The sequence below is a fragment of the Dipodomys ordii genome, unplaced genomic scaffold (genome assembly GCF_000151885.1).
Source record: "Dipodomys ordii isolate 6190 unplaced genomic scaffold, Dord_2.0 Scaffold67, whole genome shotgun sequence".
Taxonomy (NCBI): Eukaryota; Metazoa; Chordata; class Mammalia; order Rodentia; family Heteromyidae; genus Dipodomys; species Dipodomys ordii.
In genome coordinates, this window is record NW_012267283.1 from 1,171,568 (window position 1) to 1,195,451 (window position 23,884).

Consider the following 23,884-nt stretch of genomic DNA (forward strand, 5'->3'; position numbering starts at 1 on the left):
AAATACCATGTGCCAATAGATATGCCAAGTAGTTGGTATTTGAAGTGATAATCTTATGCAGTCTGTTCATTTTAGTGAAGAATCCTTCAGAAAAGCAAATCTTATCTTATGTGTTAATTCAGATTTGCTTTCAAGGGTGGGGGTGGGGTAGGGAGAGGAGTTAGAATACACCCACAGTACTCAGCTTTCCTTATTCATCACATGAGGAACCACAAAGTGTTGTAGTATTCTCAGGTTGTTTTAGTAATTGACCTATTGGGAAATGGCAGTTTAGGAATGGTTAACATGTGGTCTCCTAGCTTGTAAGAATTAACAGATAGATCAGATTGGGAGATCTATAACATGTATCATGTAAGTTTAGATAGGTTAAGTGGGCATTTTTTCCTTCTTAGTGATAGGTAATTGCATATATAAGTGCATTAAGTGAGTTGTCTTTGCCCATCTTGAAGTGAGCAGTGTGTGTAGGTTGATTTGTTCTCTGCAATATAGTAGTTGGTTAAAACCATCCTCACCTGGGGTGAAGATGATTCATGTTTTCAGTGTTTTTCTTATAACCATACTTCCCTACTAGTAAATATGTCTGTTGAAATTATACCCTCACTTTTCTCTTTTTGTATTAGAATTTTACTATAATTTATGTGAAGATGGGCTATCCTCGCCTGCCAGTAGAAAAACAATGCGAACTGGCCCCTACCCTTCTTACTGCCATGGAAGGGAAGCCTCAGCCACAACAGGACAGGTACGGTTCACTCAGCTACCTTATTTTCTACCTGCAAGAGTCAACAACTGTCTCTCTTTTTTTTTAAATTGTATTTTTAAAAATCTTTAGCTATACAGAGGAGTTACCATTTATCAAATTAATTTATGAATATAATGCATCTTGATAGATGTTGCTATTTTCATCATTCTCCCTCCTTCCATTTTATTCACTTTTAAATGCAAGTTCACATTTGATTTCACTTGACAAATGGGAAAGTTTGAACTCAGCTAAGAAGTGGTTGATACCTGTGGTACCACTGAGTTACTACATGCATTTTTTATGCATTTATTTGAGTTTTGAAAGGTTGTACAAGGGGGTTACAATTTGATGTGTCCATGTAAGTGTCCAGTATTCCTTTCCCTTCCCCTCCCTCCCTCCCTCCCTCCTTCCCTCCTCTACCTTTCCCCTTCCTTTCTTCCTTCCTTTCGTTTTCTTTTTTTTGGTGCCAATCTTGGGGCTTGAACTCAGGATCTGGGCACTGTCCCAGAGCTTTTTCACTCAAGGCTCTACCACTTTGAGCCACATCGCACTTTCAGTTTTCTTGTACTTAATTGGAGATAGCAGTCTCAAGGCCTTTCCTGCCCAGGCTGGCTGAGATCTGAGGTTCATAGTTCACCGCCAGCCGGGATAGAAAAGTCCCCTTGAGACTCTTATCTCCAATTAACCACCAGAAAACCAAAGAGCGCTAGCTAGCCTTGAGTGAAAGATCTCATGGACAGCACTCAGTCCCTGAGTTCAAGCTGCATGATGACCACCGCCACCACCACCAAAAAAATGTGTTAGTGGAAGGAACTGTTGAAGCTATGTTACTCAAAGTCACAAAGTAGACATTTTAATACTATTCTCAAGATATTGATTTAAGCAACTGAATTTACAATAACTTTATTGTAATTGTGTGAAAGAAAATTTTTATTGAAAGGACATGTTGAACTTTACGTAAGATTTAATATAAAACCTCTTTAGGTCATTTTAGAGGTTAACACTATAAGCAATCAAAGCAAATTCTAGATTAAGACTGTACATGAATGATGTTGCAAATGAATGATTTCTGTTAGAACTGCCAATTTTTGTTGTGATTTTTGTTTTGTTATTATATAAAAACCGTATTTTAAAAAAGTAGTTGCAATAAATGTAATTATTTTTTCAGCTTAATGCATCTTTTAATACCAACCCTTTTTCACATGAAATACCCTGTTGAATCATCAAAATCAGCTTCTCCGTTTAATCTTGCTGAGAAACCAAAGACTGTGCAGCTGCTTTTGGACTTCATGCTGGATGTTCTTCTTATGCCTTATGGGTGAGTGAAAAAATAAAGAAAAACTAAGCAACTTGTTCTTGACAGTGTTTATTAAGTAGAAAGTAAGTGTTATTTTAAATGATTCAGATTTCACTTGTAAATGGATACTTCTCAGAGTGTTTATTGCTGCTCATTGTCCTATAAATTCCAGCTCCAGTGCTTTTTGGCCTTCTAGATGTGGAATTGATTTTATACTCACATGGTCCAAGCACTTTTTAAATGATTATTGATGCTCTGATGCTTTTCCTAGTCACCTTGTTGTATAATTATCAGTTGTCTGCAGATTTTCTGTTCCTTCTACAATATCAGTTCCGTCTTTCTTGATGTTCTGAAACCATTCCCACTGCTTCCTCAACTCTGTCCAATGTTTGTCAAAATGCCTTTCTCATCTTTCATCAGCCTCTCTATACTGTTGTAGAGTTTCTTGTCTTTGTACTCTGTTTTGCTCAAGGATAATACTCTACTATTTGAGCTGCATTTCTGGCTTTTTGTAGTTAATTGAAGATGAGAGCCTCATGGACTTTTCCTGCCCAGGTTGGCTTCAAACTGTGATCCTCAGATCTTAGCCTGCCGAATAGGATTGCAGGCATGAGCCTGCATGAGCAGAGTTTCCTGATTTTTAAAACAAAAATCTTAATCATGTCACATCTTAAATGTATTGACTTCTCATTTTCTAGCTATTAAATACACACATATATTTCATGCATTTTTATCTGTCCCTGCCTTATTTTTAAAGAGAATGCTATTCTTTCTGCTTAAAATGCTCCTCTATGGAACAGAAGGAAAGAAATTCAGAAAGGAAGTAAATTACAGGTTACTTTGAAGAACATCTTTGACTTAGAGGTCACTTCTGTCTTTGATTTTCTTGCCCTAGGCAGATATAATTGTATTACAATCTCCATATGGCAAAACACCTACCTGTATGGCACTGTGGGTTTTTTTTTTTTTTTCACATTGTTGACATTTCTGTTTCCAGTAGTAGACTGTCAGCCCCTTGTAGTCAGGATGTACTCTGTTTGACTTTTGAATCTGGCTTAGTGCCCAGATTGTGATTTGCTGTTTAGGTCTTTTGTCCTGCTGCCAGGGGTGGTTTTCTTTTCTTTTCTTTTTTTTGTCCTGGGGCTTAAACTCTGGGCCTGGGTGCTGTCCCTCAGCTCTTCAGCTCAAGGCCAGTGGTCTACCACTTGAGCCACAGTGCCACTTCCGGTTTTCTGGTGGTTTATTGGAGATAAGAGTCTCACAGACTGGGCTGGGAAGGTGGCTCAGTGGTAGAGAGCTTGCCTTGTATGCATGAGGCCCTGAGTTCGATTCCTCAGTACTACATAAGCAGAAAAAAAAAAAAGCTGGAAGTGGCGCTGTGGCTCAAGTGGTAGAGTGCTAGCCTTGAATTGAAGAGCTGAGGGAGAGCGCCCAGGCCTAGAGTTCAGGCCCTACGATTGGACCCCCCCCCAAAAAAAAAAGTCACAGAATTTCTTGTCCAGGGTGGCTTTGAACCGTGATCGTCAGATCTCAGCCTCCTGAGTAGCTAGGATGACAGGTGTGAGTCACTGGTGCCCAGCAGGGGTGGTTTTTTAAAGTGCTGCTTTCATCATTTTTTCCCCTGATTGCTCTTGTGTACATACACAGTGAACTTCGCTGCATATTTTCTCCCCCTCCGTATACAGTCAAGAGAGGTCAGAATGTCTTGATTCCTTTCCTCTCCGTTTTGTGCTCTTCCTGCTCCTGTTGTTTGGTAACTTGTGATTCTGGGTCTCAAACACTTGTTATTCAACACAAAGAGTAGAAACATTAAAAAAAAAATACCAGAAGGGGAAAAAAAAAGAAAATTGTAAACAGAAAAATAAAAAAAAGAGACATGAGTTTTCATAGCCTCTGTTATATTATAGTTTTCTGTGTTTCTTTGTATCTGATAACATAGAAAATGGTTTCCCTGGTGTCCTGTTGTTATTGTATCAACTAGCTGTGAAAGGCGGTCTCAAATCTTGTACTACCTAAAACAGGATGATAGTTTACAGAGTGTTACGTGTTCAGAACTTGTTAGCTGGTTTATTAGCCAACAGTATTTCTATAGTTTAGAAATGAATGAATACCTCCTTTTATAAGTGGCATATATGAGACAGCTGGAATTGACAGGTGTTAATGACATTGGCAAATAAGCCTTGAAATCCAAATTTTACTTAGGAAAACAATGTGATTGCTCACATTTCCTTACCAATGACAAGTTGCCTCATGTATGTAAAAATACAAAAGGAATTCTTTTAAACAGATTTTTTAAAAAAGGTGTATTTGGAGTCAGGCATTGACATCCATGTCTGTAATCCTAGCTACTAAGAAGGCTGAAGTATGAGGGTTATAGTTTGATGCCAGCCTGGCAGGAATGTCTGTGTGACTCTCATCTCCAATTGACTAACAAATAGCTGGAAATGGAACTGTGCCTGAAGTGGTAAGAGTGCTTACTTAGAGCAAAAAGAGCTCAGGGCAGTGACTAGGTCATGAATTCAAGTCCTAGGACCAGTACCAAAAAAAAAAAAAAAGTACATTAGGAAATTGACTGAATTTGTCATAAAAATGATATTAACTAAATGATCTTCCCACTAGGTTCCAAGTTGTTTCTTTATAGTGATATCTTAATGTCTATTATGAAAATGGTACTTATTAGCATAACATTTTAGAGTTGAGTGATGTAGGTTAATATTTATATTTTCCTTTTTTTACCTGAGGACTACTAATTTAATTGGATCAAAATGAATTTACTAGAGAATTTCCTTTGTTTTGGTACTGTAGTTTGAACTTAGGGAGGCACTTTACATCTAAGCCACTTCCTTAGCCCACTTGCTTTAGTTGGTTTTCAGATAGAATCTTATGCTGGGAAGGTGGCTCAACTGTAGAGTGCTTGCCTCACATGCATGAGGTCCTGGGTTCGATTCCTCAGCAGCATATGAACAGAAAAGGCTGGAAGTGGCACTGTGGCTCAAGTGGTAGAGTGCTGGCTGAGCTGAAGAGCTCAGAGACAGCGCACAGGCCTAGAGTTCAAGCCCCACAACTGACCCCCCCCCCCCCATAAAAAGGTCAGATAGGATCTTATGATCTTGGACTGAATTCTACCTATATGCTTCCTATCTAGCTGAGATTACAGACTTGTTCCATCACATGTGTGGTTTTCTCTGTGTGTGTGTGTGTGTGTGTGTGTGTGTGTGTGCGCACGCGCCTGTGCTGGGGCTTGAACTCAGCACCGAGGCACTGTTTCTTAGCTTTTTCACTCAAGGCTGTAGTGCTACAGCACTTGAGCTACATCTCCACTTTCACCTTTTTGGTGGTTAATTGGAGATAGGAATCTTACAGACCTTCCTGCCTAGGCTGTCTCCAAACATCAGTTCTCAAATCTCAGTCTCCTGCGTGGCTAGGGTTACAGACACTTGGATCTGGCTTGTTCTTTGAGGTAGGGTTCACCTCACACTTTTGTCTTATTTTGAACTGTATGCTTATTTCCACTTCCTAAGCAGCTGGAATTATAGGTATGAACCTCTGTATCCAGCCTAGAGAACTTATTTATATGCTATAAATTTTAAAAATAAGTAGAATAATTAATAACAAGGAATAAAAGGCTTTGGTGTATTGAAAAAAACTGATGCTTATCTTTTTTGACTTTTTCTCATTGCCCTGTTTTTTCCCCTCACTTTTTGTGTGTTATTTACTTGTGTAGTAGGTGACTGTATAGGAGGTTTCAGTGTGTTTTCTACTAGAGATATTAGGAGAAAGTGGGAGAATTGAAAATGAATGATAACTTAATAGAAGTAATGAAAATACAGTTTCAGGTACTGAACACTAGTGACACTCCTTTCCTCTTCCCTACCAGGGCAGTTAACAAACCTGTCTCTATATTTATCACTCAAAATACTGAGCCCATAGTGACTCATAGAGCAATAACTGGTAGATTGAGAGTAACCAAATATTTAGATTCATTGTTGTTAACTGCTGTAGCTGATTGATAACTGTTATATTCTTGGGTGATATATTCTTCGGGTTAATTTGCTAAAGGTAAAGATAACTTTAAAAAATAATACCCTTAATGTTCTTCATGATAAAATTTTTATTTTAGGTACTCTTAAAAAAAAATTTGTAGGAGGGCTGGGAAGATGGCTTAGTGGTAGAGTGCTTGCCTTGCATTCATGAGGCCCTGGTTCCTCAATACCACGTAAGCAGAAAAACCCCGGAAATGGCGCTGTGGCTCAAGTGGTCATGCGCTAGCCTTGAGCTGAAGAGCTGAGGGCCAGTGCCTGGAGTTCAGGCCCCATGACTGACAAAATACTGTAGGAGACAATATGTAATTGAATGTTTCATGTAATGTGTTGCATATACATATGCAAATGTGTGTCTTTTTTTTCCCCCAGAGAGTTAAACCTTCTATTTCCTTTCCAGATATGTGTTAAATGAAACCCAGAGCCGCCAAAACTCATCATCAGCACAGAGTTCTTCTTCAAACAGTGGGGGAGGTTCTGGTATCCCACAGCCTCCCCCAGGAATGAGCTTTTATGCAGCTAAACGTGTTATTGGTGATAACCCATGGACACCTGAACAGCTGGAGCAGGTATCCCGCACTGTTTGCTCATCATGGGACTTGCCCCTGTGAAGTTCCTGGAAGCATGTGTAATATAATTTCAGGATGTTCAGGCTGCTTGAAAGGAGCAATTGATGTAATGTGTTCTTTTCATCATGACATTTACTTGTGAAAGCCCTAGGGAAAGGGAGGAGTGGGAAATGCTCTTAAGGTTTGCTGACATTGCTGACATATTTCAAGTATTAAGCACAACCAGCTTATAAGTTGACTATATTTAAGTTTTAATATTGTAGTTTTTAATTGGAGGATTAATAATTAGCTCCTTTAGTATGGTTAAAATACAATGTATCTGACATCATTCAACTTTTTAGGGCTGTGTATTTTGGGTAAAGTGAGGAACCTCTGTACTTCAGAAGTGACAATGTGGGGGAAAAGCATGACTCCCTTTTATATTTCTTCCTGGGGATTTAAAAATTGGAATTAAGAATTTTATTCTGGATTTAAACAGGACACAGATGTTCTCTGAGCAGCTTTTAAAATGACTGGTGCTCTACAGAGAAGGTGCCTCACTGTGTCTTGTGTCATCAGGCACCTCAGGGAAGAACACATGTGATCAGTATGTAATTATTTTGGAATTCAAGCAACATGGGTTAGTCTTCTAATCCTTCCTTTATTTCTCCATGGCAGTCTCAATGATTTGATCCTTTTTCTTTTGGGAATGTAAGTGACCATTGATCAAAACAGTGTTCCCAGGAGAGGGAAGGGTCAAGTGGGCCACTTGTGCTGCTCACAGATTTATAGAACGTTTTATTCAGTGAGGGTTACAATTGGTTGGATTTACTTTTTCATGTTTTGCGCACTTAAAAAATTCTTAAACTCTGATGTAAGTCAGGTAAATACTAATAGAAGCTACTCTTTACTGAGTGTGATTTGTGACAGCAACTATACTGAGTACTTTGAGTATATCTATCACCTCTTTGAATTCTCACAGCAACCCAGTGAGGTTAATGTTAATCCCATTCCAAAATGACTTTTAGGTTTTAGGAGTCACCAAGGCTTAGGAGTCACCAAGGTTTCATTTCAGTTACCAGAATGTCTAGGGTTAAAAGCTGTGAATGTTGGAGAGTAATTGTCAATGTTTACTTGTAATCTTATCTTGGTCATTATTTGCTGAAGTAATAGGGCCTCTGTATGTATTTTGTCAGTTTTGTAAGCTATTGAGGGAACAAACACTTTAGTTTAAAAAATGAGAGCTGTTTACTTCTAAGCTTGAAGTATTGTTTGTTTTAGATCTTTTCTTGTAAATAAAAGTCCCCTTCCCTTGTTTTTCCTGGAAAAAAAAAAAAGAGAAAAGTTTAAATTCTCAATAAGATAATGGCTAGGGTGTGGCTCCCCAGTCTAGTGCCTGGTGTATGCAGGCCTCTGAATTCCATCCCTTGCACTGCAAAGAGGAAAAACGTATAATGGAAATGAAAATTGCTTGTCACCAAGGTTTGTTCTTATAAACCTTGCTTTCTACATGTATGTATGTATATGCAGTTTTACATAATGCATTTTTACTTGTCAGTTATTTGTACTTTTTTCATTTCATAGTCTTTCAAGATTTAAAACTTTTATCCTTTTCAAAGTTTGTGTGAAATTTAATTCGAATATTTTAAACTAGTCTTTTGTTGATGGATATGTGTCATTTTGTTTTCCTTTACATATTTAAAAAACATATCTTTGTATATTTCTATAACTGTCCTTTTTACAGCTTTTTTAAACTAGTTTTTGTTACAATAAGAGTTGTGTTGAGCAGTTGAGAGAAAACAGGCCTCGTTATAATCCATCATACCATTTAAAATTGTTTCTTTTCATATTTAATAATTAAATCCCATTAGTCCCAGTTCTTCCATGTAAGAAGGATTATGTAACTCATCTAAAAGAGGAGATAGACTTATAATTTTGTATTGAAATTAGTAGCTTGTTCACATTACATGAAATTCTAACCAGAATCTGTTTTTAGTCTGTTTCATTTCAGTTAGTTAGATCAAATACTGTTTGGGTAGAATTGTACTTGGATTGAGTAGAATTGAAGACGTTTGAAAATCATTTGTTTTTAGCACCTAAGCATTTAGCAGATAGAATTTGAATAACAGAGTAAAGCTCTTAGAATATGAATCATTAGGTTATTTTGAATTGTTGCAAATATCCTTAGGGTACTTTACTGTTAGCGTACTGCCCTCTTACCTGTAGACCATAGAGATCTCAAGGCTACATTACCAGGGAGTTATATAACCTCCTCTGGGAGGCTTTGTATTTGAATAGTTTTGTGGGGAGAGACTCGGATTTGATCCTGCTTTGTTTCCATCACTTACTATGCGTTTTAATCTCAGTTTTCTCATCTGAAAGAACTGTATATAATAATTTTTACTTAATAGGTTATGAGAGTCAAATGAAATAATAAATATACATGGCTTAGTGCAGTTTCTGGCACATTGTGAGCCCAAATAAAAGCTGCTACTGTTGTTACATTCATCCTTGGTTTATGACCATATTGATATGTTAAACAGTACTTTCAGTGGGTGTTGCTTGTGTTCCTGACCACTTTTTCTTCTTTCCTTCATTCATCTACAGTGCAAATTGGGCATAGTGAAATTCTTAGAAGCTGAACAGGTGCCTGAACTCGAGGCTGTTCTCCACCTGGTGATTGCTTCTAGTGATACACGCCACAGTGTGGCAACAGCAGCAGACCTGGAATTAAAAAGCAAACAAAGGTAACTTCCTCCTTACCAAGCTTGTGAGCTGACAGGGCCGGATTTCTAAAAACTTCACACTTATTTGTTCTTCTCAGTATCTTAAGAAATAAGATACTCCGTTAAAGAGATTATGAAGTATACCTAGTTTGAAATAAATCAAGTGTACTGAAGAACAGAATTCTGTTTAAGACAAAGAAGAAAAACTGTTTGGGCACCCATTGGGGTCTAGCTTCAAATTTATTTTAATGCTTTTGTCAGCTAGAAAACAGTGGAATATAACTTTGTAAAGATTGCACGTATTGCAGTTTTTGCTCTCTAAACCACTACAACTAGTTGTAATAAAATAAGGAATTAACTTCATGAGCTATTAGCTTGCTTGTTGAAATATGTGAATGAGTGCTGGTAGTGGTTGGGTATATCCTACCACTACATGACACATAAGGTTGTCACTTAGAGGCAGCTTCATTCTGTTCCTGCCTCTTGTTGGCTTAGCTTTTCCTAACACAATTAGAGTATGTTTATTTAACATTCCTCCCACACCCCCTCTCCCCAGCCCCCAAATTCCTTTTTATAGCTGAAGTACTTTGGATGTTTTTCACTGATTTGGTTTTGAAGTATCAGAACATTCTTCCTTTAAGACTTCTTGTGTTTGAGCTGGCCCTATTCTTTCTTTCTTTCTTTATTTTTTTTGGGTCCGGTTGTGGGGCCTGAACTCTGGGCCTGGGCGCTGTCCCTCAGCTCTTCAACTCAAGGCTACCCCTCTACCACTTGAGCCACAGCACCACTTCCGGCCTTTTATTTTTCTGCTTATGTGGTGCTGAGGAATCGAACTCAGGGCCTCATGCATGCAAGGCAAGCGCTCTACCACTGAGCTACCTTCCCAGCCCCTGCCCTATTCTTCATACCATACCATGCATTTGTTTATTGGGACATGCATATTTGTTGCTTAGGGCTTTTAAAAATTTAAAAATATGTTCATTTTCCCATAAAAATAATGTAACATTTTTAAGAGATAAAAAGCTAGTTGATGACATTATGTGGCTATCCCATTGTGTGTATATCTACATGAAAGCAGAACCCATGTCAAAAGGGCTATATGGGGAAATCTTAGCTCCAGTGAAACGAAGCGTTGCATGATTGCTGGATTTGTAAAATGTTTTGGATGGGTCTACTATGTGTAAGAATAATCACCTTATGTCTTAATTAATTTTATGGTGCCCACATAGTAATAAATCTGGTGCTGGCAGATAAGGGAGAGAGGGACACTGAGAGTCAAATGGCATAATATTAGAGAAGAACAGTGGTTTAAAACTTCCTAGGATATGACTTTAAAGGATAAAAATGTTTTTGTACTTCAACCACTTTTGAATTTCCAGTTGTTAAGCAATCATCCTCTGCCCCAGGGCTTTTTGAATTAAGGACAGTATTACTCTTTTTGTTGAGCTGCTCTGGGGTGTTGGTCCTGAGAGCTCATTGGTAGAAACAGTATCCAGTTTTCTTGTGTGCTATCACAGTTGGGCCATTGGATACAATAATCTGTTGCAGCAAGGTTGAATAGTGATTTGCATTTTTCTAAAGTGACTTTGATAGACATTAGACCCCTTTATTTTTTTTCTCTTCTGCAGTGCTAATTACCAATCTCATTTGGGTGTTTCTGACATTTTCTTTTGATAAGTATTGGGTTATGATTTTTTGAAACCATTGAAATGGAATGAAAAAATCATTTTAATAACTGATATTGAAATTTTCCATAGCTTAATTGACTGGAATAATCCTGCCATCATTAATAAGATGTACAAGGTATACCTTGGAGATATACCATTGAAGACAAAAGAGGTAGGTTTTTCAATCAGCATAAAAAGAATTTTGTTGATATAAGCTGTCTTTATTTGTACATTTTCTCCTAGTTTTTTTTTTTTTTTTTGAGACAAGGTCTTACTTTGTAGCCCAAGCTGTCTTGGGACTTGAAATCTTGGCCAAGACCTTGAGTGCTGAGATTATAGACATGTCCCATTTTATCCTATTTTTTCCTAGATGTTTTGATTTAAGATGAAATGCTTTAATTATGAAATACTATCTTTTAAGCTTTGCTAGTCTAAGGTGAATTAAAATCTATCCCTTAATGGCTACACATGAATATGTTGGAAAGATAAGTTTGGCTAATTGGAAAACTTCCCTGGCCCTCCTGTTTGTGTAAAAAATGAAGGCGTTAGATTAGGTTAGTGGTTCTCAAACTATGATTCAACTTTTTAGGTAGATCTGCAAAAGCAGACTTAGTTCTTTTTCTTTTAAAAATTACTAGTTGGTATTTACATTGAAATTAACATAAGCAACAGTAGATGTACCTGCTAGGATCCTTACCAAAACCGGACTCAATTCTGGATGGATTCACAGTTCATGTAGTAGAGTGCCTGTCTAACCAACCTGAAGCCCTGATTTCAACCTCCAGCACCAGAACAAATCTTCATCACTAGCAGCCATTATGGTCTTCATCAGCACCTGCTCGATGCAGGGAGGCTGAATGACTAAATGAGTGAATGAATGAGAGTGACTGGAAGGAAGGGAACAGGGAAAAGATGGTGGGGGAAGGACAAAATGAGAACAGAATTCAGTTTAATAATATCCTGATGAAGCAGGTTATTTACATAAGTAAACTGTGATTATTGAGATAGATATTTAGTAGGAGAAATTTAGTAGGTATCTTTTCTAAAAGAAAAGTATTTTTTCTAAAAGCGGAGGTCACTTTTTTTTGGTGTGTTATTATAAAGGTGATGAACAGGGGCGTTACGATTAACTAAATCAGGTAAAGAGTACATTCCCTTTTGGACAGTGTGTCCAAAGAGGTCACCCAAGAGGTCAACGTTTGAAGAAAGACAGTGAAACAATTTTGTGGGAATGATGAAAATTGAACATTCAAGGAAAAGTTAGAATTGTAGAAATTTGACTTCACTACAGAGGCACAACAGTTTAGTAATACCTTTTCTGATGCAAGTGGTGATGATATGACTACTTCCTGTGTGTGGGAGTGCTGAATGAAGAAACAGTTGCTTACCCAATGTAGCCAGTATTTTCCAGATGATCAGTGATGTTACAAAATCATAAAATCTAAGGAGGCCAGCCAAAATACAAGACAGACCAGTGAAATTCAGTATAATAGTGTAAGCCAAAGCTCAACTGGTTTGGTGTAAACTGCAATTTGCAACTAATCATTAAGCAACAATTTTTTCAGAATAGCATCAAAAGGTCCAAAATTACCTGAAAAAAGCTAAAATCATCCCCATTTTTCTAACCACATATCTATGCAAGCTATTTTTTTTTTTAACTCATCACAGTAGATTGAAAGCAGAAGAATGCTCAAGAGTCAACTCTGTTCTAGTAAAATGGATACTGAAGGTATTTATGTAAAGTGTGAGAGGGCACTACTCCCTGAGTGCAGTGTTTTGAAAGTGTGATTATTTTCATGACAATGTTATTTATGAAACTATGTAGGAGTTAAGTAATGTTTTTGCTTGTATAAGGAATAATTTTTAGATTTCTTTGCTTTAATGTTTAATATAATAAATGTTGATGGTGAAAGGTTTTTGGAATATTCAGTAAGTTTTAAGAGCAAAAAGTGGACAGATGATCTTGAAATGTTGACTTGAAATCAATTGCATTTCCTCCAGGGTGCAGTTCTGAAGCCAGAGCTGAAAAGAGACCCAGTCAGTACCAGAGTCAAATTAAAGATTGTCCCCCATCTCCTTCGCTCTCGACAAGCTGCCGAAACGTTCCCAGCTAATATTCAGGTAATTTGTATTTTCCAAAGAAAAATAGCTTCCCAGAACAAATAATCTGTTTAAAAGAAAGAATATATTAATGGCAATTACAAGGGAGGTTAATGTACACAACAAGATTAATGATAGTGTTTTTTTTTCTATTGTCAGTCTAGTTGCAGAAGTAATTTAAAAAGTTGTTGTAGAACATTTGCTGCATAAGGATGGTAGTAATTCCTTTCAAACATTGCGCGTGCGTGCGTGTGTGCGTGCGTGCATGCGCGCGTGCGTGCCTGTGTGCGTGTGCGTGTGTGTGTGTGTGTGTGTGTGTGTGTGTGTGTGTGGTGTGTATTTTCTCTAAAAATGTTGCCACCAGAAACAGACACTTATGTAAAAAAACTGATCCACCCTTATGTGAAACTCACATGATATCATTGGTCAGTTCCTCTTGATTTTGTGTTCTCAATGTCTTCTTGCTTGATGCTGATATTAATTCAGATCATTACTTTTTGTTTGTGTTATTACAGTAGTCTTTTTACCTTTTCCCTCCCCCTAGTCTGGCTCACATCCAGTTCTCTGTGTTGCCACCAGGATTGTCTTTGTACTTGGAAATTATTATTATTTTTTTTGTCGGTCATGGGGCTTGAACTCTGGGCCTGAACGCTGTCCCTCAGCTCTTCAGCTCAAGGCTAGCACTCTACCACTAGAGCCACTGTACCACTTCTGGTTTTCTGAGTGGTTTCATTGGAGAGAAGAGACTCATGGAGTTTTCTGTCTGTGCTGGCTTTGAACTGTGATCCTCAGATCTCAGCCTCCTAAGTAGCTAGGGTTACAGGCATGAGCCACCGGCACTGGCTTGTCCTTGGAAATTCTTGTATTCTGTCTTGGCCTTCTCTTCAGTTATACCAACTCGGCTATGAAGGCAGTTTGGAGTATAATTTATCTACATGAATTATTTCTTCCACTTAAAAAATGATGGTGAGCTAGGTACCGATGGCTCATGCCAGCAACCCTGGCTACTTTTTTCAGGAGGATGAGATCTAAGGATGACAGTTCAAAGTCATCCCCAGTTAGGAAAGTCCATGAGCCTCTTACTTTCAATTACCTACTGAAAAGCCAAAAGTGAGTCTGTTCCTCAGTGTAGAGTGCTATCCTTGAGCAAAAAACCCCTCAGGAACAGTGCTCAGGTTCTCAGTTAAAGTTCCAAGCCCAGTACAAAACAAACAAACAAACAAACAGGTGGTGAAATAGATGTAAACTTTGCCCTGTTCTTTAAGTAATATAGTTAAGTGACTATTTATTTATTTATTTGTTTATTTGCCAGTCCTAGGGCTTGAACTCAGGGCCTGCATGTTGTCTCTGAGCCTCTTTGTACTCAAAGCTAACGCTCTGCTCCTTGAGGCACAGCACCACTTCTGGTATTTTCTGAGTAGCTTATTGGAGATAGGAGTCTCTTAAGATTCCTACCCAGGCTGGCTTTGAACTTCAATTCTCAGAACCTGAGTAGCTAGGATTACAGGTGTGAGCCACTAGTGCCTGCCTTTATTTATTTTCAGTGGTACATCATGGTAATTTTCATCCTTGAGAGACTGCTACACTGTTTCCATAGTGACTGAACTATTTTACATTCTTCTACAGTACATAAGGAGTTCCAACTTCTCTACATCTCAATGATACTTATTTCCTGTTTTTTAAAATTTTATTTTGATAGCCTTCCTAATGGGTGTGAGGTAATATGTCTTTGAAGTGTTCATGGCTTCTTGGTGCTCTCTCTCTCCCTTCTTCTCTTACACACATTACTGTTTTTTTTTTTTTTTAAATTTGAGACAGAGTCTCACTGCATTGCTCAAGCTAGTCTAACTCCTGGGCTTAACTGACCTTGTCTTAGCCTCCAAAGGTTATTTTAGAAGAGTTGGTTCATTTCATGCATTCTTTCTTTGTACTAGATATTAGTTCCTTATCAGCTAGCTGAGTGGTTTGTTTTCTTCTCCATTCCCCCTCCCCCATTCTATAAGTTGCTATATTTTATTCTTTTGATACACAAAATTTAAAAACTATATGAAATCCGGTTTGACTATTTTTTCTTTTTTTGCCTGTGCCTTTGGGGTTATTTCCAACAAGTCATTGTCAAATCTTTTGCTGTGAAGTTTCTGTCAATTTTGTTTTTCTATGAATTGTATAACTTCAGGTCTTACATTTAGTTATTTGATTCTTTTTTTTTTTTTAATATGGTGTTAGGTAGGGGTCCAACTGTCTTTTCAAGGTGAATATCTAGATTTTTTATAGCATTATTTCTTACACAAGACCATCATTACTCCATAGAATGGTGTCGACAACCTTTTAAAAAAAATATTTGACCAGAACTGGGCACTGGTGGCTCATGCCTGTAAAACTGGCTACGCAAAGGGCTGAGACCTGGAGGATCATGGTTCAAAGTCAGCCCAAGTAGAAAAGTCATTGAGACTCCATCTCCATTTAACCACCAAAATGCCAAAGTGTAGGTAAATCAAGTAGTAAGCATCAGTGGTGAGCAAAAAAGTACAGAAAGAACACAGGACCCTGAATTAAGGTCCTGTACTACCACCACTACTACCACCCAAAATTGACTATATAGGCAAAGTTTTTATTTTATGGCTCTCAAATTATTCCCTAAGTCTTTATGTCTATCATGTGTATCATATATTGAGTTTATTTCCTTTTTTTTTTTTAAGATAGAGTGTCTGCTTGCTATATAGTACAGTCTTGCCTCAGACTTAAGATCCTCCTGCTTCAAGTCTCCTGAGTACTGCAATTATAGGCATGCACTTGTTTTATTTCCCTGTGCATAGATTGAAGAAAGATTCAATCACGTAATTTATCACCTCACCTTGTCAAAATTTTTTATGAGAACATTAAAGATTTGTTCTTTTAGCCGTTCCACATTGTTCTGGACTGTAGCATTGTAGTAGGTTCTGAAACCAGGAGACATGAGTCCTCCAGCTTTGTTGTCTTTCAAATTTTGGTTTTTTGGTTATTTGAGATCCCCAAGATTCTGTATGCATTTAGGATAGGTTTGTCTATATTTGTAAAAGCTATGATTGAGATTTTTCTGCCTTTTTTTTGGGGGGGGGGGTTGGTCATGGGGCTTGAACTCTGGGCCTGGCTCTTCAGCTCAAGGCTAGCACCCAACAGCGCCACTTCCAGTTTTCTGGTGGTTTATTGGAGATAAGAATTTCTCGGTTAAAAAAAAAAAGGAAGTGGTGCTGTGGCTCAAGTGGTAGAGCGCCCAGGCCCAGAGTTCAAGCCCCATGACCAACCAAAAAAAAAAAAAAAAGAATTTCTCGGTTTTTCCTGCCTGGGCTGGCTTTGAGCCATTATCCTCAGATCTCAGCCTCCTGAATAGCCAGGATTATAGGTATGAGCCACCAGCGTCTGGCATGATTGAGATTTTTATAGGAAACTACATTCTATCTTTGGCTTGCTTGCATAGTGATGATTTCTTATAATATTAACTCTTTTAGTGAATGCACATGAGATTTATACATATAAATATTTATAAATATATATATGTATATTTAAATATATATATAAATATTTATAAAATACTTCATTTACTTATGTTTAAAAAGTTATTTTGGCAATACTTTGTAGCTTTCTTTGTACAAGTCTTTGACTTCCTTGGTTGCTTCCTGTTCTTTTTGGTGCTATATTAGAAATGAAATAGTGTTTGGAATTCCATCTGAGATTATTTATTGTTATATAAAAATGCAACTGTTTTTTGCACATTGACGATGTATCTTGCTAGTTTGCTAAATTCATTTTTAAGATCTGTGCTTTCAGTGAGTGCTAAGTACACCCTTGGGCCTTAACACCTTGGGCCTTAACATCTCTATCTTTTTTTTGGTCAATCATGGGGCTTGAACTTTGGGGCTGGGCGCTGTCCCTCAGCTCTTTAGCTCAAGGCTAGCACTCTACCACTAGAGCCATAACGCCACTTCCAGCTTTTTCCTGCTTATGTGGTGCTGAGGACTAGAACCAGGGCCTCATGCATGCAAGGCAAGCACTCTACCACTGAGCTACCTTCCCAGCCCAGGATCTCTATCTTAAGGCTGATTGGTAATATGGCTATTTCATTCTTCTGGAATGTACATTCAACTTCTATGTCTGGCACAACTGTATAATAGACACTTTAATATTTGGCTAATTTCACATATACTATAGGGTGTTTTCATAAAAATGAAGTTGCCACACACTCTTCAAGCAATATTTCCTATGCATTATCTTGAAATTTTTGATTCAGAAAATATCACATGATAAGCTACTAGAATTTTTGGACAAAATACTCATAGTTTCACTCTATCTATCTATCTATCTATCTATCTATCTATCTATCTATCTATCTATCTATCTATCTATCTATCTATCTACCTATCTATCTATCCTACTCATAGTTTCACTCTATCTATCTGTCTGTCTGTCTGTCTGTCTGTCTGTCTATCTATCTATCTATCTATCTATCTATCTATCTATCTATGTCTTTTCTTTTTTGGTATTGAGGATTGAACCCAGGACATCGTACTTGCTAGGCAGGCACTTTGCCACTGAGCTATATCCCAGCCCTATTTCTACTTATTTATATGTTTTGAAAATAAGTCTAGATACAATTAAGCATAAGGGAATTGAGACACTCCCTAAACATTCTTTGTTTTCTTTTTTTTTTTTTTTTGGTCGATCTTGGGGCTTTGAACTCTGGGCCTGGGTGCTGTCCCTCAGCTCTTCAGCTCAAGGCGAGCACTCTACCACTTGAGCTACAGTGCCACTTCCGGTTTTCTGGTGGTTTATTGGAGATAGGAGTCTCACAGTCTCTCCTGCCCAGGCTGGCTTTGAACCGCGATCCTCAGATCTCAGCCTCCTGAGTAGCTAGGATTACAGGCGTGAGCCACCAGCGCCCGGCTCTTTTTTTTCTTATATTCACATTTCTAATGATGGCATTCCCATCCTCTACATAGTTTGCCCTGCCCTTTTCTTGACCTGTCAATTGTAGAATTCTTTATGGTATCATTTAGAGGAATCTCTTCTTTCCTGATACACTTTTAAGAAGGTAAGCATTAACTTCACCTCAGTTTTGCACACATAAAAACACTCAACACAAATCTTCACATATAATATGTACACCATAAATTTAATTTTTTCCATAGAACCTCACTCACTTAGTATTCCAATTAATCCTTTAGTTTTTATTCAACTATATTGTTCTATATAATCTGATATCAGACTAATAGAACTATGAGCCAAATAATGTAATACTGGAATATATTGTGCTGTATTATTTTTACTTCTTTTTAACTTGTCAGTAAGATTTAGTGTCTTGGTTGCAATGTTTGTTTGTTTTTCAATCTCTTAGTGTAGTGGCAGTTATAGAGCCAGAAGCTCAGTGCTAGTCCATAGCCTACATGTTATAATAATTAAATATGAGCAGAGTACTAACAATAGTTTTAAAAAAACAATCAAAAGATTTTTGTTTGTGTTTTTGTTTTAATAAAGTCTGAGTCATCTATAATTTTTAGGAATAAATTTGCAGAATTTTTTGAAGTGTAAGAGTAATATTTTTTATAAAAATTAAGAATTTGAGTGGCTTGGGGATCTTTGATATTGATGTTTAATATTTGAACTTGATGGGTGCTATATTTTCTTTCTTTTTAGACCCGACCTACATAATATGTGGAACAGTTATCCCAACTGCACATTTTTATTTTGATTTTTTTAATGAAGTTTTTAATATAATTTGGTTTGAATGACGACATGTAATTAAGAAAATCTACTGTTTCTATATGATCTTACCTGCTTATGTGGTGTAGAATGCAGAGTGGGGACCCTGCAGTGTGAACTCGCCGTTGCTCCCTAGTGGTAGACTCACACACTTGTGAGATCAGCCAGTGCGTTTGTTAAATCATACACTGCTGATAAGAATGACAAACTGGCTTTCTAATAATGACGACCTCTGTAAGAAACAATATTTTTGAGAAACAGCATGTAGTGTGAAAAGTTTACTATTACTGACTCCTGACTTTTATTTGAGAATAGTCAATTGACATTTTTGTTAATTATTGTCCTTGACTTTGTTCCTTTCACACAGGTGGTATATGATGGACTTTTTGGTACAAATACAAATTCAAAGTTAAGAACATTATCCCTGCAATTTGTACATCACATTTGTATAACGTAAGTTTTCAGACAAATTTTAACTATAAAATTTTTAACTGGTAGAATGACCAAGTGGCTTGGGTATATTGTTTTCATCCTAAAACCTTTGGCTTTAGTAGAGCGGTTATTTCATTTGTCTCAGATATTTCTAAATAATCATCTGAAATAAGATTCTTATCTTGCTTTGAAATATAAGTTGAAATATAATTCTTATCTTGCTTTCTGTTTGTATTTTTTTCGTTTTAAAAAGCTGTCCAGAAATCAAGATTAAACCATTAGGTCCAATGCTTTTGAATGGCCTCACGAAGCTAATCAATGAATATAAAGAGGTAAGCTATTTGCATGTTAAAAATTTAACATTTTATAATTTGAAGTGTTTCCTGGAATGAATCTTTCTGGTCCACATGTTGATATAGTTAATGTTTGCTATTGTTCATTATTAACAAATTTCAGAAATTACTGCCCTTCTTTTTTAACTTTTGTTTCTTTGGAAATAAATATTAAAATGGGTATATATTTTGGGGTTTTACCACTTCTTAAAGTTACGTATTTTAAAGCAAGTCCATTTTATACCTCTATACAAAAATGATATTCAAGGAAATTCATTTTATGGTTTGTTTCCATATGAGGTTATTTGGATTTGTTTTCTACTGGTAAATGATGTTAATTTTTAGGGGTGGAGATTTTATTAATTCAGAGTCCTATCAAAACATGCATTCAGTAAATTTTTGATTCCTAAACAAGAGGGACTAGGATTCTTTTGGCTATAGGCTTTTGAATCCTATTTCTCTCTTCTGTATTTTTCTATCTCCAAAATTTTAGGAGAATATACTTAAAAGGTAAGATTTTAAGAAATCTAGTCAGCATTAATTTCTTTAGTCATAGTTGAACACGAATGCATAGTTGAGTAGATTAAGGTCTTGCCATCTGAAGTTAGAATTGTATTTGAATTTAGGTTTATTCTTTGGTGAGTTATTTAAATCTTTGGACTTTTGTTCCTTATCAGAAAAGTGAAAATAATGCTACCTTATTGGATTATTGTAAAAAGATAAATGACTTAATACCTGTAAGTTTTTCAGCACAGTTGAGGTCCACTTGTAGATATGACTCATAAAAAGCTGTTCATTTGTTGTGCAGCTGTGCTTTGGGCCTGGCTCTCTTAGCTTTACTTTTATTTTTATTTTTTTATTCCTACTGAATAATATGTGCCTGCTTTTTAAAGTTTAGACCATCTTTCACTTATTTGTGGCATTGATAATCAGATGCTTTGGAGTGATTGGTAGAAATAAGAATGCTTTGGGGATTTTAGAGAGAAACTATATATTTCAAAGTAGGAAACAATGCAGTTCAACCACAAGAACCTAATCCTCCTACCTTCAAGTGACATCTGCTTGCCTCCCTAATCAATGAATTGATGAGAATGGCTGTTCATATGTAGAAGGGAGATCCTAGATTCAATGTATAAACTTCATCTGGCACTTGTTACTGTGTTCTTAGTAATTAGACTGATGTTTTTCATAAAACCAAATAAAGTGTTTTTATCTTCAGGAGGGAATCTTATTATTAGTTATGGTAGAAAAATGAGATGAAGCTGTTTATTACAATTCAGAGCTTTAGAAAATTACATTTCTATGTATTGCAATTTTGTGGTGAGAAGACGGATCTTATGTCAGACCAGTGATAAATTTTCTGATAATTTAAACTATTCTTCTAGTGTGTAGATGGCTGGTACGGTGTTGAAAATATCCCGACAGAGCATCAGCTAAGAGAAACCTTTCATATGTGACCACAGCATTTTTCTTGTATAATGAGTTAGTGATGTGAGTTTTTGTTTTGTTTTTCCTTTTAGTAGTGTGATAGATTCTGGGTTTGGATATTTTTGTTGTCCAGATATCATTATCATGTAGTTAAGTAGAGTAGATGTAGGTTTAACAAGGAGTAGGATAATTCATGTAATTGCAGCGAAAAGGTTTTACTGTTTACTGTACTTTTTGTTTTGTCTGTTTTGTTTTTGTTGTTCTTTTCTTTTTCTTTCTTTTCTTTTTTTTTCTTTTAATTTCAAGGACCCTAAACTACTGTCAATGGCATATTCAGCTGTTGGAAAACTCTCCAGGTGAGTAAACCCTTTTTTAGTGAGAGATACCTTGTTGGCAGACAAGAAATGTTTTGTGGCATTTAATAATGGATGGAGAATAAAATTGTTGTGGTTCTGAAAGAGAATGTATGTAATACCCTTAGGTTATTTAGAGATGTCATCTTTGTAGAAGAAAAATAGATGTGATACATTTTAATGTCCATTTGAAGATGTATTATTACATTAAGTATAGTCTTGAAATGAGATTTTGAACTGAATGATGTCATAATGGAATATAATTTTTGTACCCAAGATACATTTGATTAATCTTAAGTATCTTTGTTATTTACAACTAAATGTCATAATCTCAGGGATCATGGTTTGTCTAGTGATTGTTTTTTTTTCTGATAAGTGTTTATGAGCTTGTGTGACCCTATTCCAAAAGATGGATTTATTTCCTTCTCAGCATGACTTGATCTTTCTAATTCCTCTTAGTTTCATCTGCCTTTGCTGTATATCAAAGCAGGGAAACAGAGATGAAGTAACCTCAGTGGCATCATGTGCTGCTACAGCCCCAAGTGGGGGTTTTGTGTGGTTGGTGTAGACTAGATCTTAACTATTCTTTACTGTACAAGGGAAGGAGCTTTGAGATTCGGAAGAAAGTGGCCCCTGGTCTACTTACAAAGCACGGGTTAATCAGCAAACCTTGTCTCGTGTTATTGGCAAGAAGTAGCAAAGCCCTTTACCACGATGGCTTTTTAGTTTAAATTGCAGTTTGGTCTTCCCTCCTTTCTTCATGTTAAAATCAGAAATGTTAACTGAATGCATGGACTGTTATAAAAGAATTATCTGGAAAAGAAAATACATGTTTTAATTAGGGCTAGTTGGATTACATGGTTGAAAAATTAAATATTTTGCTTTAAAAAATATTCAGCTCTTGAGGGAAGTAATCTGATGCTGCTGGCATTGTATTCAGGGAGATGACAATGTGAGCTCAGGAAAACTTGTGTGTAGCTTCATTTTCTCCCTTTTTCATCTCAAGGAGCTTTGATAGTAATGATTCTCTCATATTCTCTTACAGTCGAATGCCCCAATTATTTACTAAGGATATAGCTCTTGTGCAGCAGCTTTTTGAAGCCTTGTGCAAGGTAGGGAATATGGCTGATAAGTTTATACTCTGTTTGGATGCTTACCTGGAAATTAGTAGGGGAGGGAAACACTGTTTTTATCTTCTTTATAGGAAGAACCTGAGACTCGACTTGCTATCCAAGAAGCATTGTCTATGATGGTTGGAGCTTATAGTACTTTAGAAGGAGCACAGCGAACACTGATGGAGGCACTTGTGGCTTCATACTTAATAAAGGTAGGTCCACTATGAATGACAGTGACTGGTATAAATAGATTGCATTATTGTTATTTTTGTTGTTATTTTAGTATTGGTCCTGGGGCTTGAACTCAGGGTTTGGGTGCTCTCCTTGAGCTTTATTGCTCAAAGCTAGCACTCTACCACTTGATCCACTGCTCCATTTCTGGCTTTTTGATGGTTAATTGGAGATTAGATTCTCATAGACTTACTTTCCTGAGTCTGGCTTTGAACCGTGATTCTCAGATATTAGCCTCTTGAGGAGTTAAGATTACAGGTGTGAGCCACTGGTATCAAGCTTACATTCTTTTTTAGACATATACTATTTGTACACATTTGTCACATGATCATGTCAAACATCATTTGATCTTTCAGTATATTTTATATTGTATACTATTCAAATTAAGGCAGACCTATCCCCCAAACATTTCTTTGTGGTGTAAAGTTAAAAATTCTAGCTTTTTTTTTGTGAAAAATACAGGATATTATGATGATCTGCAGTTACCTGTGATGCACTAGAATAGCAGAACTTCTTGTATCTAGCTTGATATCTGTAAGTCAACCTTTCTCCATCTTTTCCTATCCTCTACTTTCCCAAAGATGCTGGTAACCACTATTTGACTTCCAATTTCTATGAGATCAGCTTTTTTTGATTTTACATCTGAATGAGCATGTAGAATTTGTTTTTCTGTCCTTGGCATATTTGGCCTAACAAAATATCTTCTAGTACTTTCTGTGTTGCTCTAGTATTTCTTTTTTCCTTCAGCATTGCTGGGGATTAGACCCTGGGCTTTGTGTACTAGCCAAGTATTCTACTTCTAAATTTATAAGAGTATTACATTTTTTTTTTTTCTTTGTCAATCCTGGGGCTTGAACTCAGGGTCTGGGCACTGTCCCTGAGCTTCTATTGCTTTACAACTTGAGCCACAGCACCACTTCTGTCCTTTTCTGTTTATATGGTACTGAGGAATCAACCAGGGCATCATGAATGCTAGGTAAGCATTCTGCCACTAAGCCACATTCCCAGCTCTAGGAGTATTGTATTTCTAATAACAATATTTGAATTATATTTCTCTTTATTAGATTAATTTTTGTTCTGCTTTTAATTCTTCATGGTGGGAATTTGACTTTAGGGATGAGTTATACTCTACATGGTGAT

The 23,884-nt window shown here is 36.7% G+C and overlaps 1 protein-coding gene across 1 annotated transcript in view; it reads left to right on the forward strand.

The window, feature by feature from the left end:
- Positions 1 to 23,884, forward strand: part of Kiaa0368 (KIAA0368 ortholog) — a 133,165-nt gene that overhangs the window by 55,152 nt on the left and 54,129 nt on the right. The window contains exons 7-17 of the mRNA XM_013023224.1: positions 621 to 739; positions 1,908 to 2,057; positions 6,477 to 6,645; positions 9,232 to 9,371; positions 11,108 to 11,189; positions 13,019 to 13,138; positions 19,221 to 19,306; positions 19,539 to 19,617; positions 21,352 to 21,401; positions 22,444 to 22,510; positions 22,603 to 22,725. Of these exons, the coding sequence (XP_012878678.1) occupies positions 621 to 739; positions 1,908 to 2,057; positions 6,477 to 6,645; positions 9,232 to 9,371; positions 11,108 to 11,189; positions 13,019 to 13,138; positions 19,221 to 19,306; positions 19,539 to 19,617; positions 21,352 to 21,401; positions 22,444 to 22,510; positions 22,603 to 22,725 (1,185 nt within the window). The remainder of the gene's footprint in view (positions 1 to 620; positions 740 to 1,907; positions 2,058 to 6,476; positions 6,646 to 9,231; positions 9,372 to 11,107; positions 11,190 to 13,018; positions 13,139 to 19,220; positions 19,307 to 19,538; positions 19,618 to 21,351; positions 21,402 to 22,443; positions 22,511 to 22,602; positions 22,726 to 23,884) is intronic.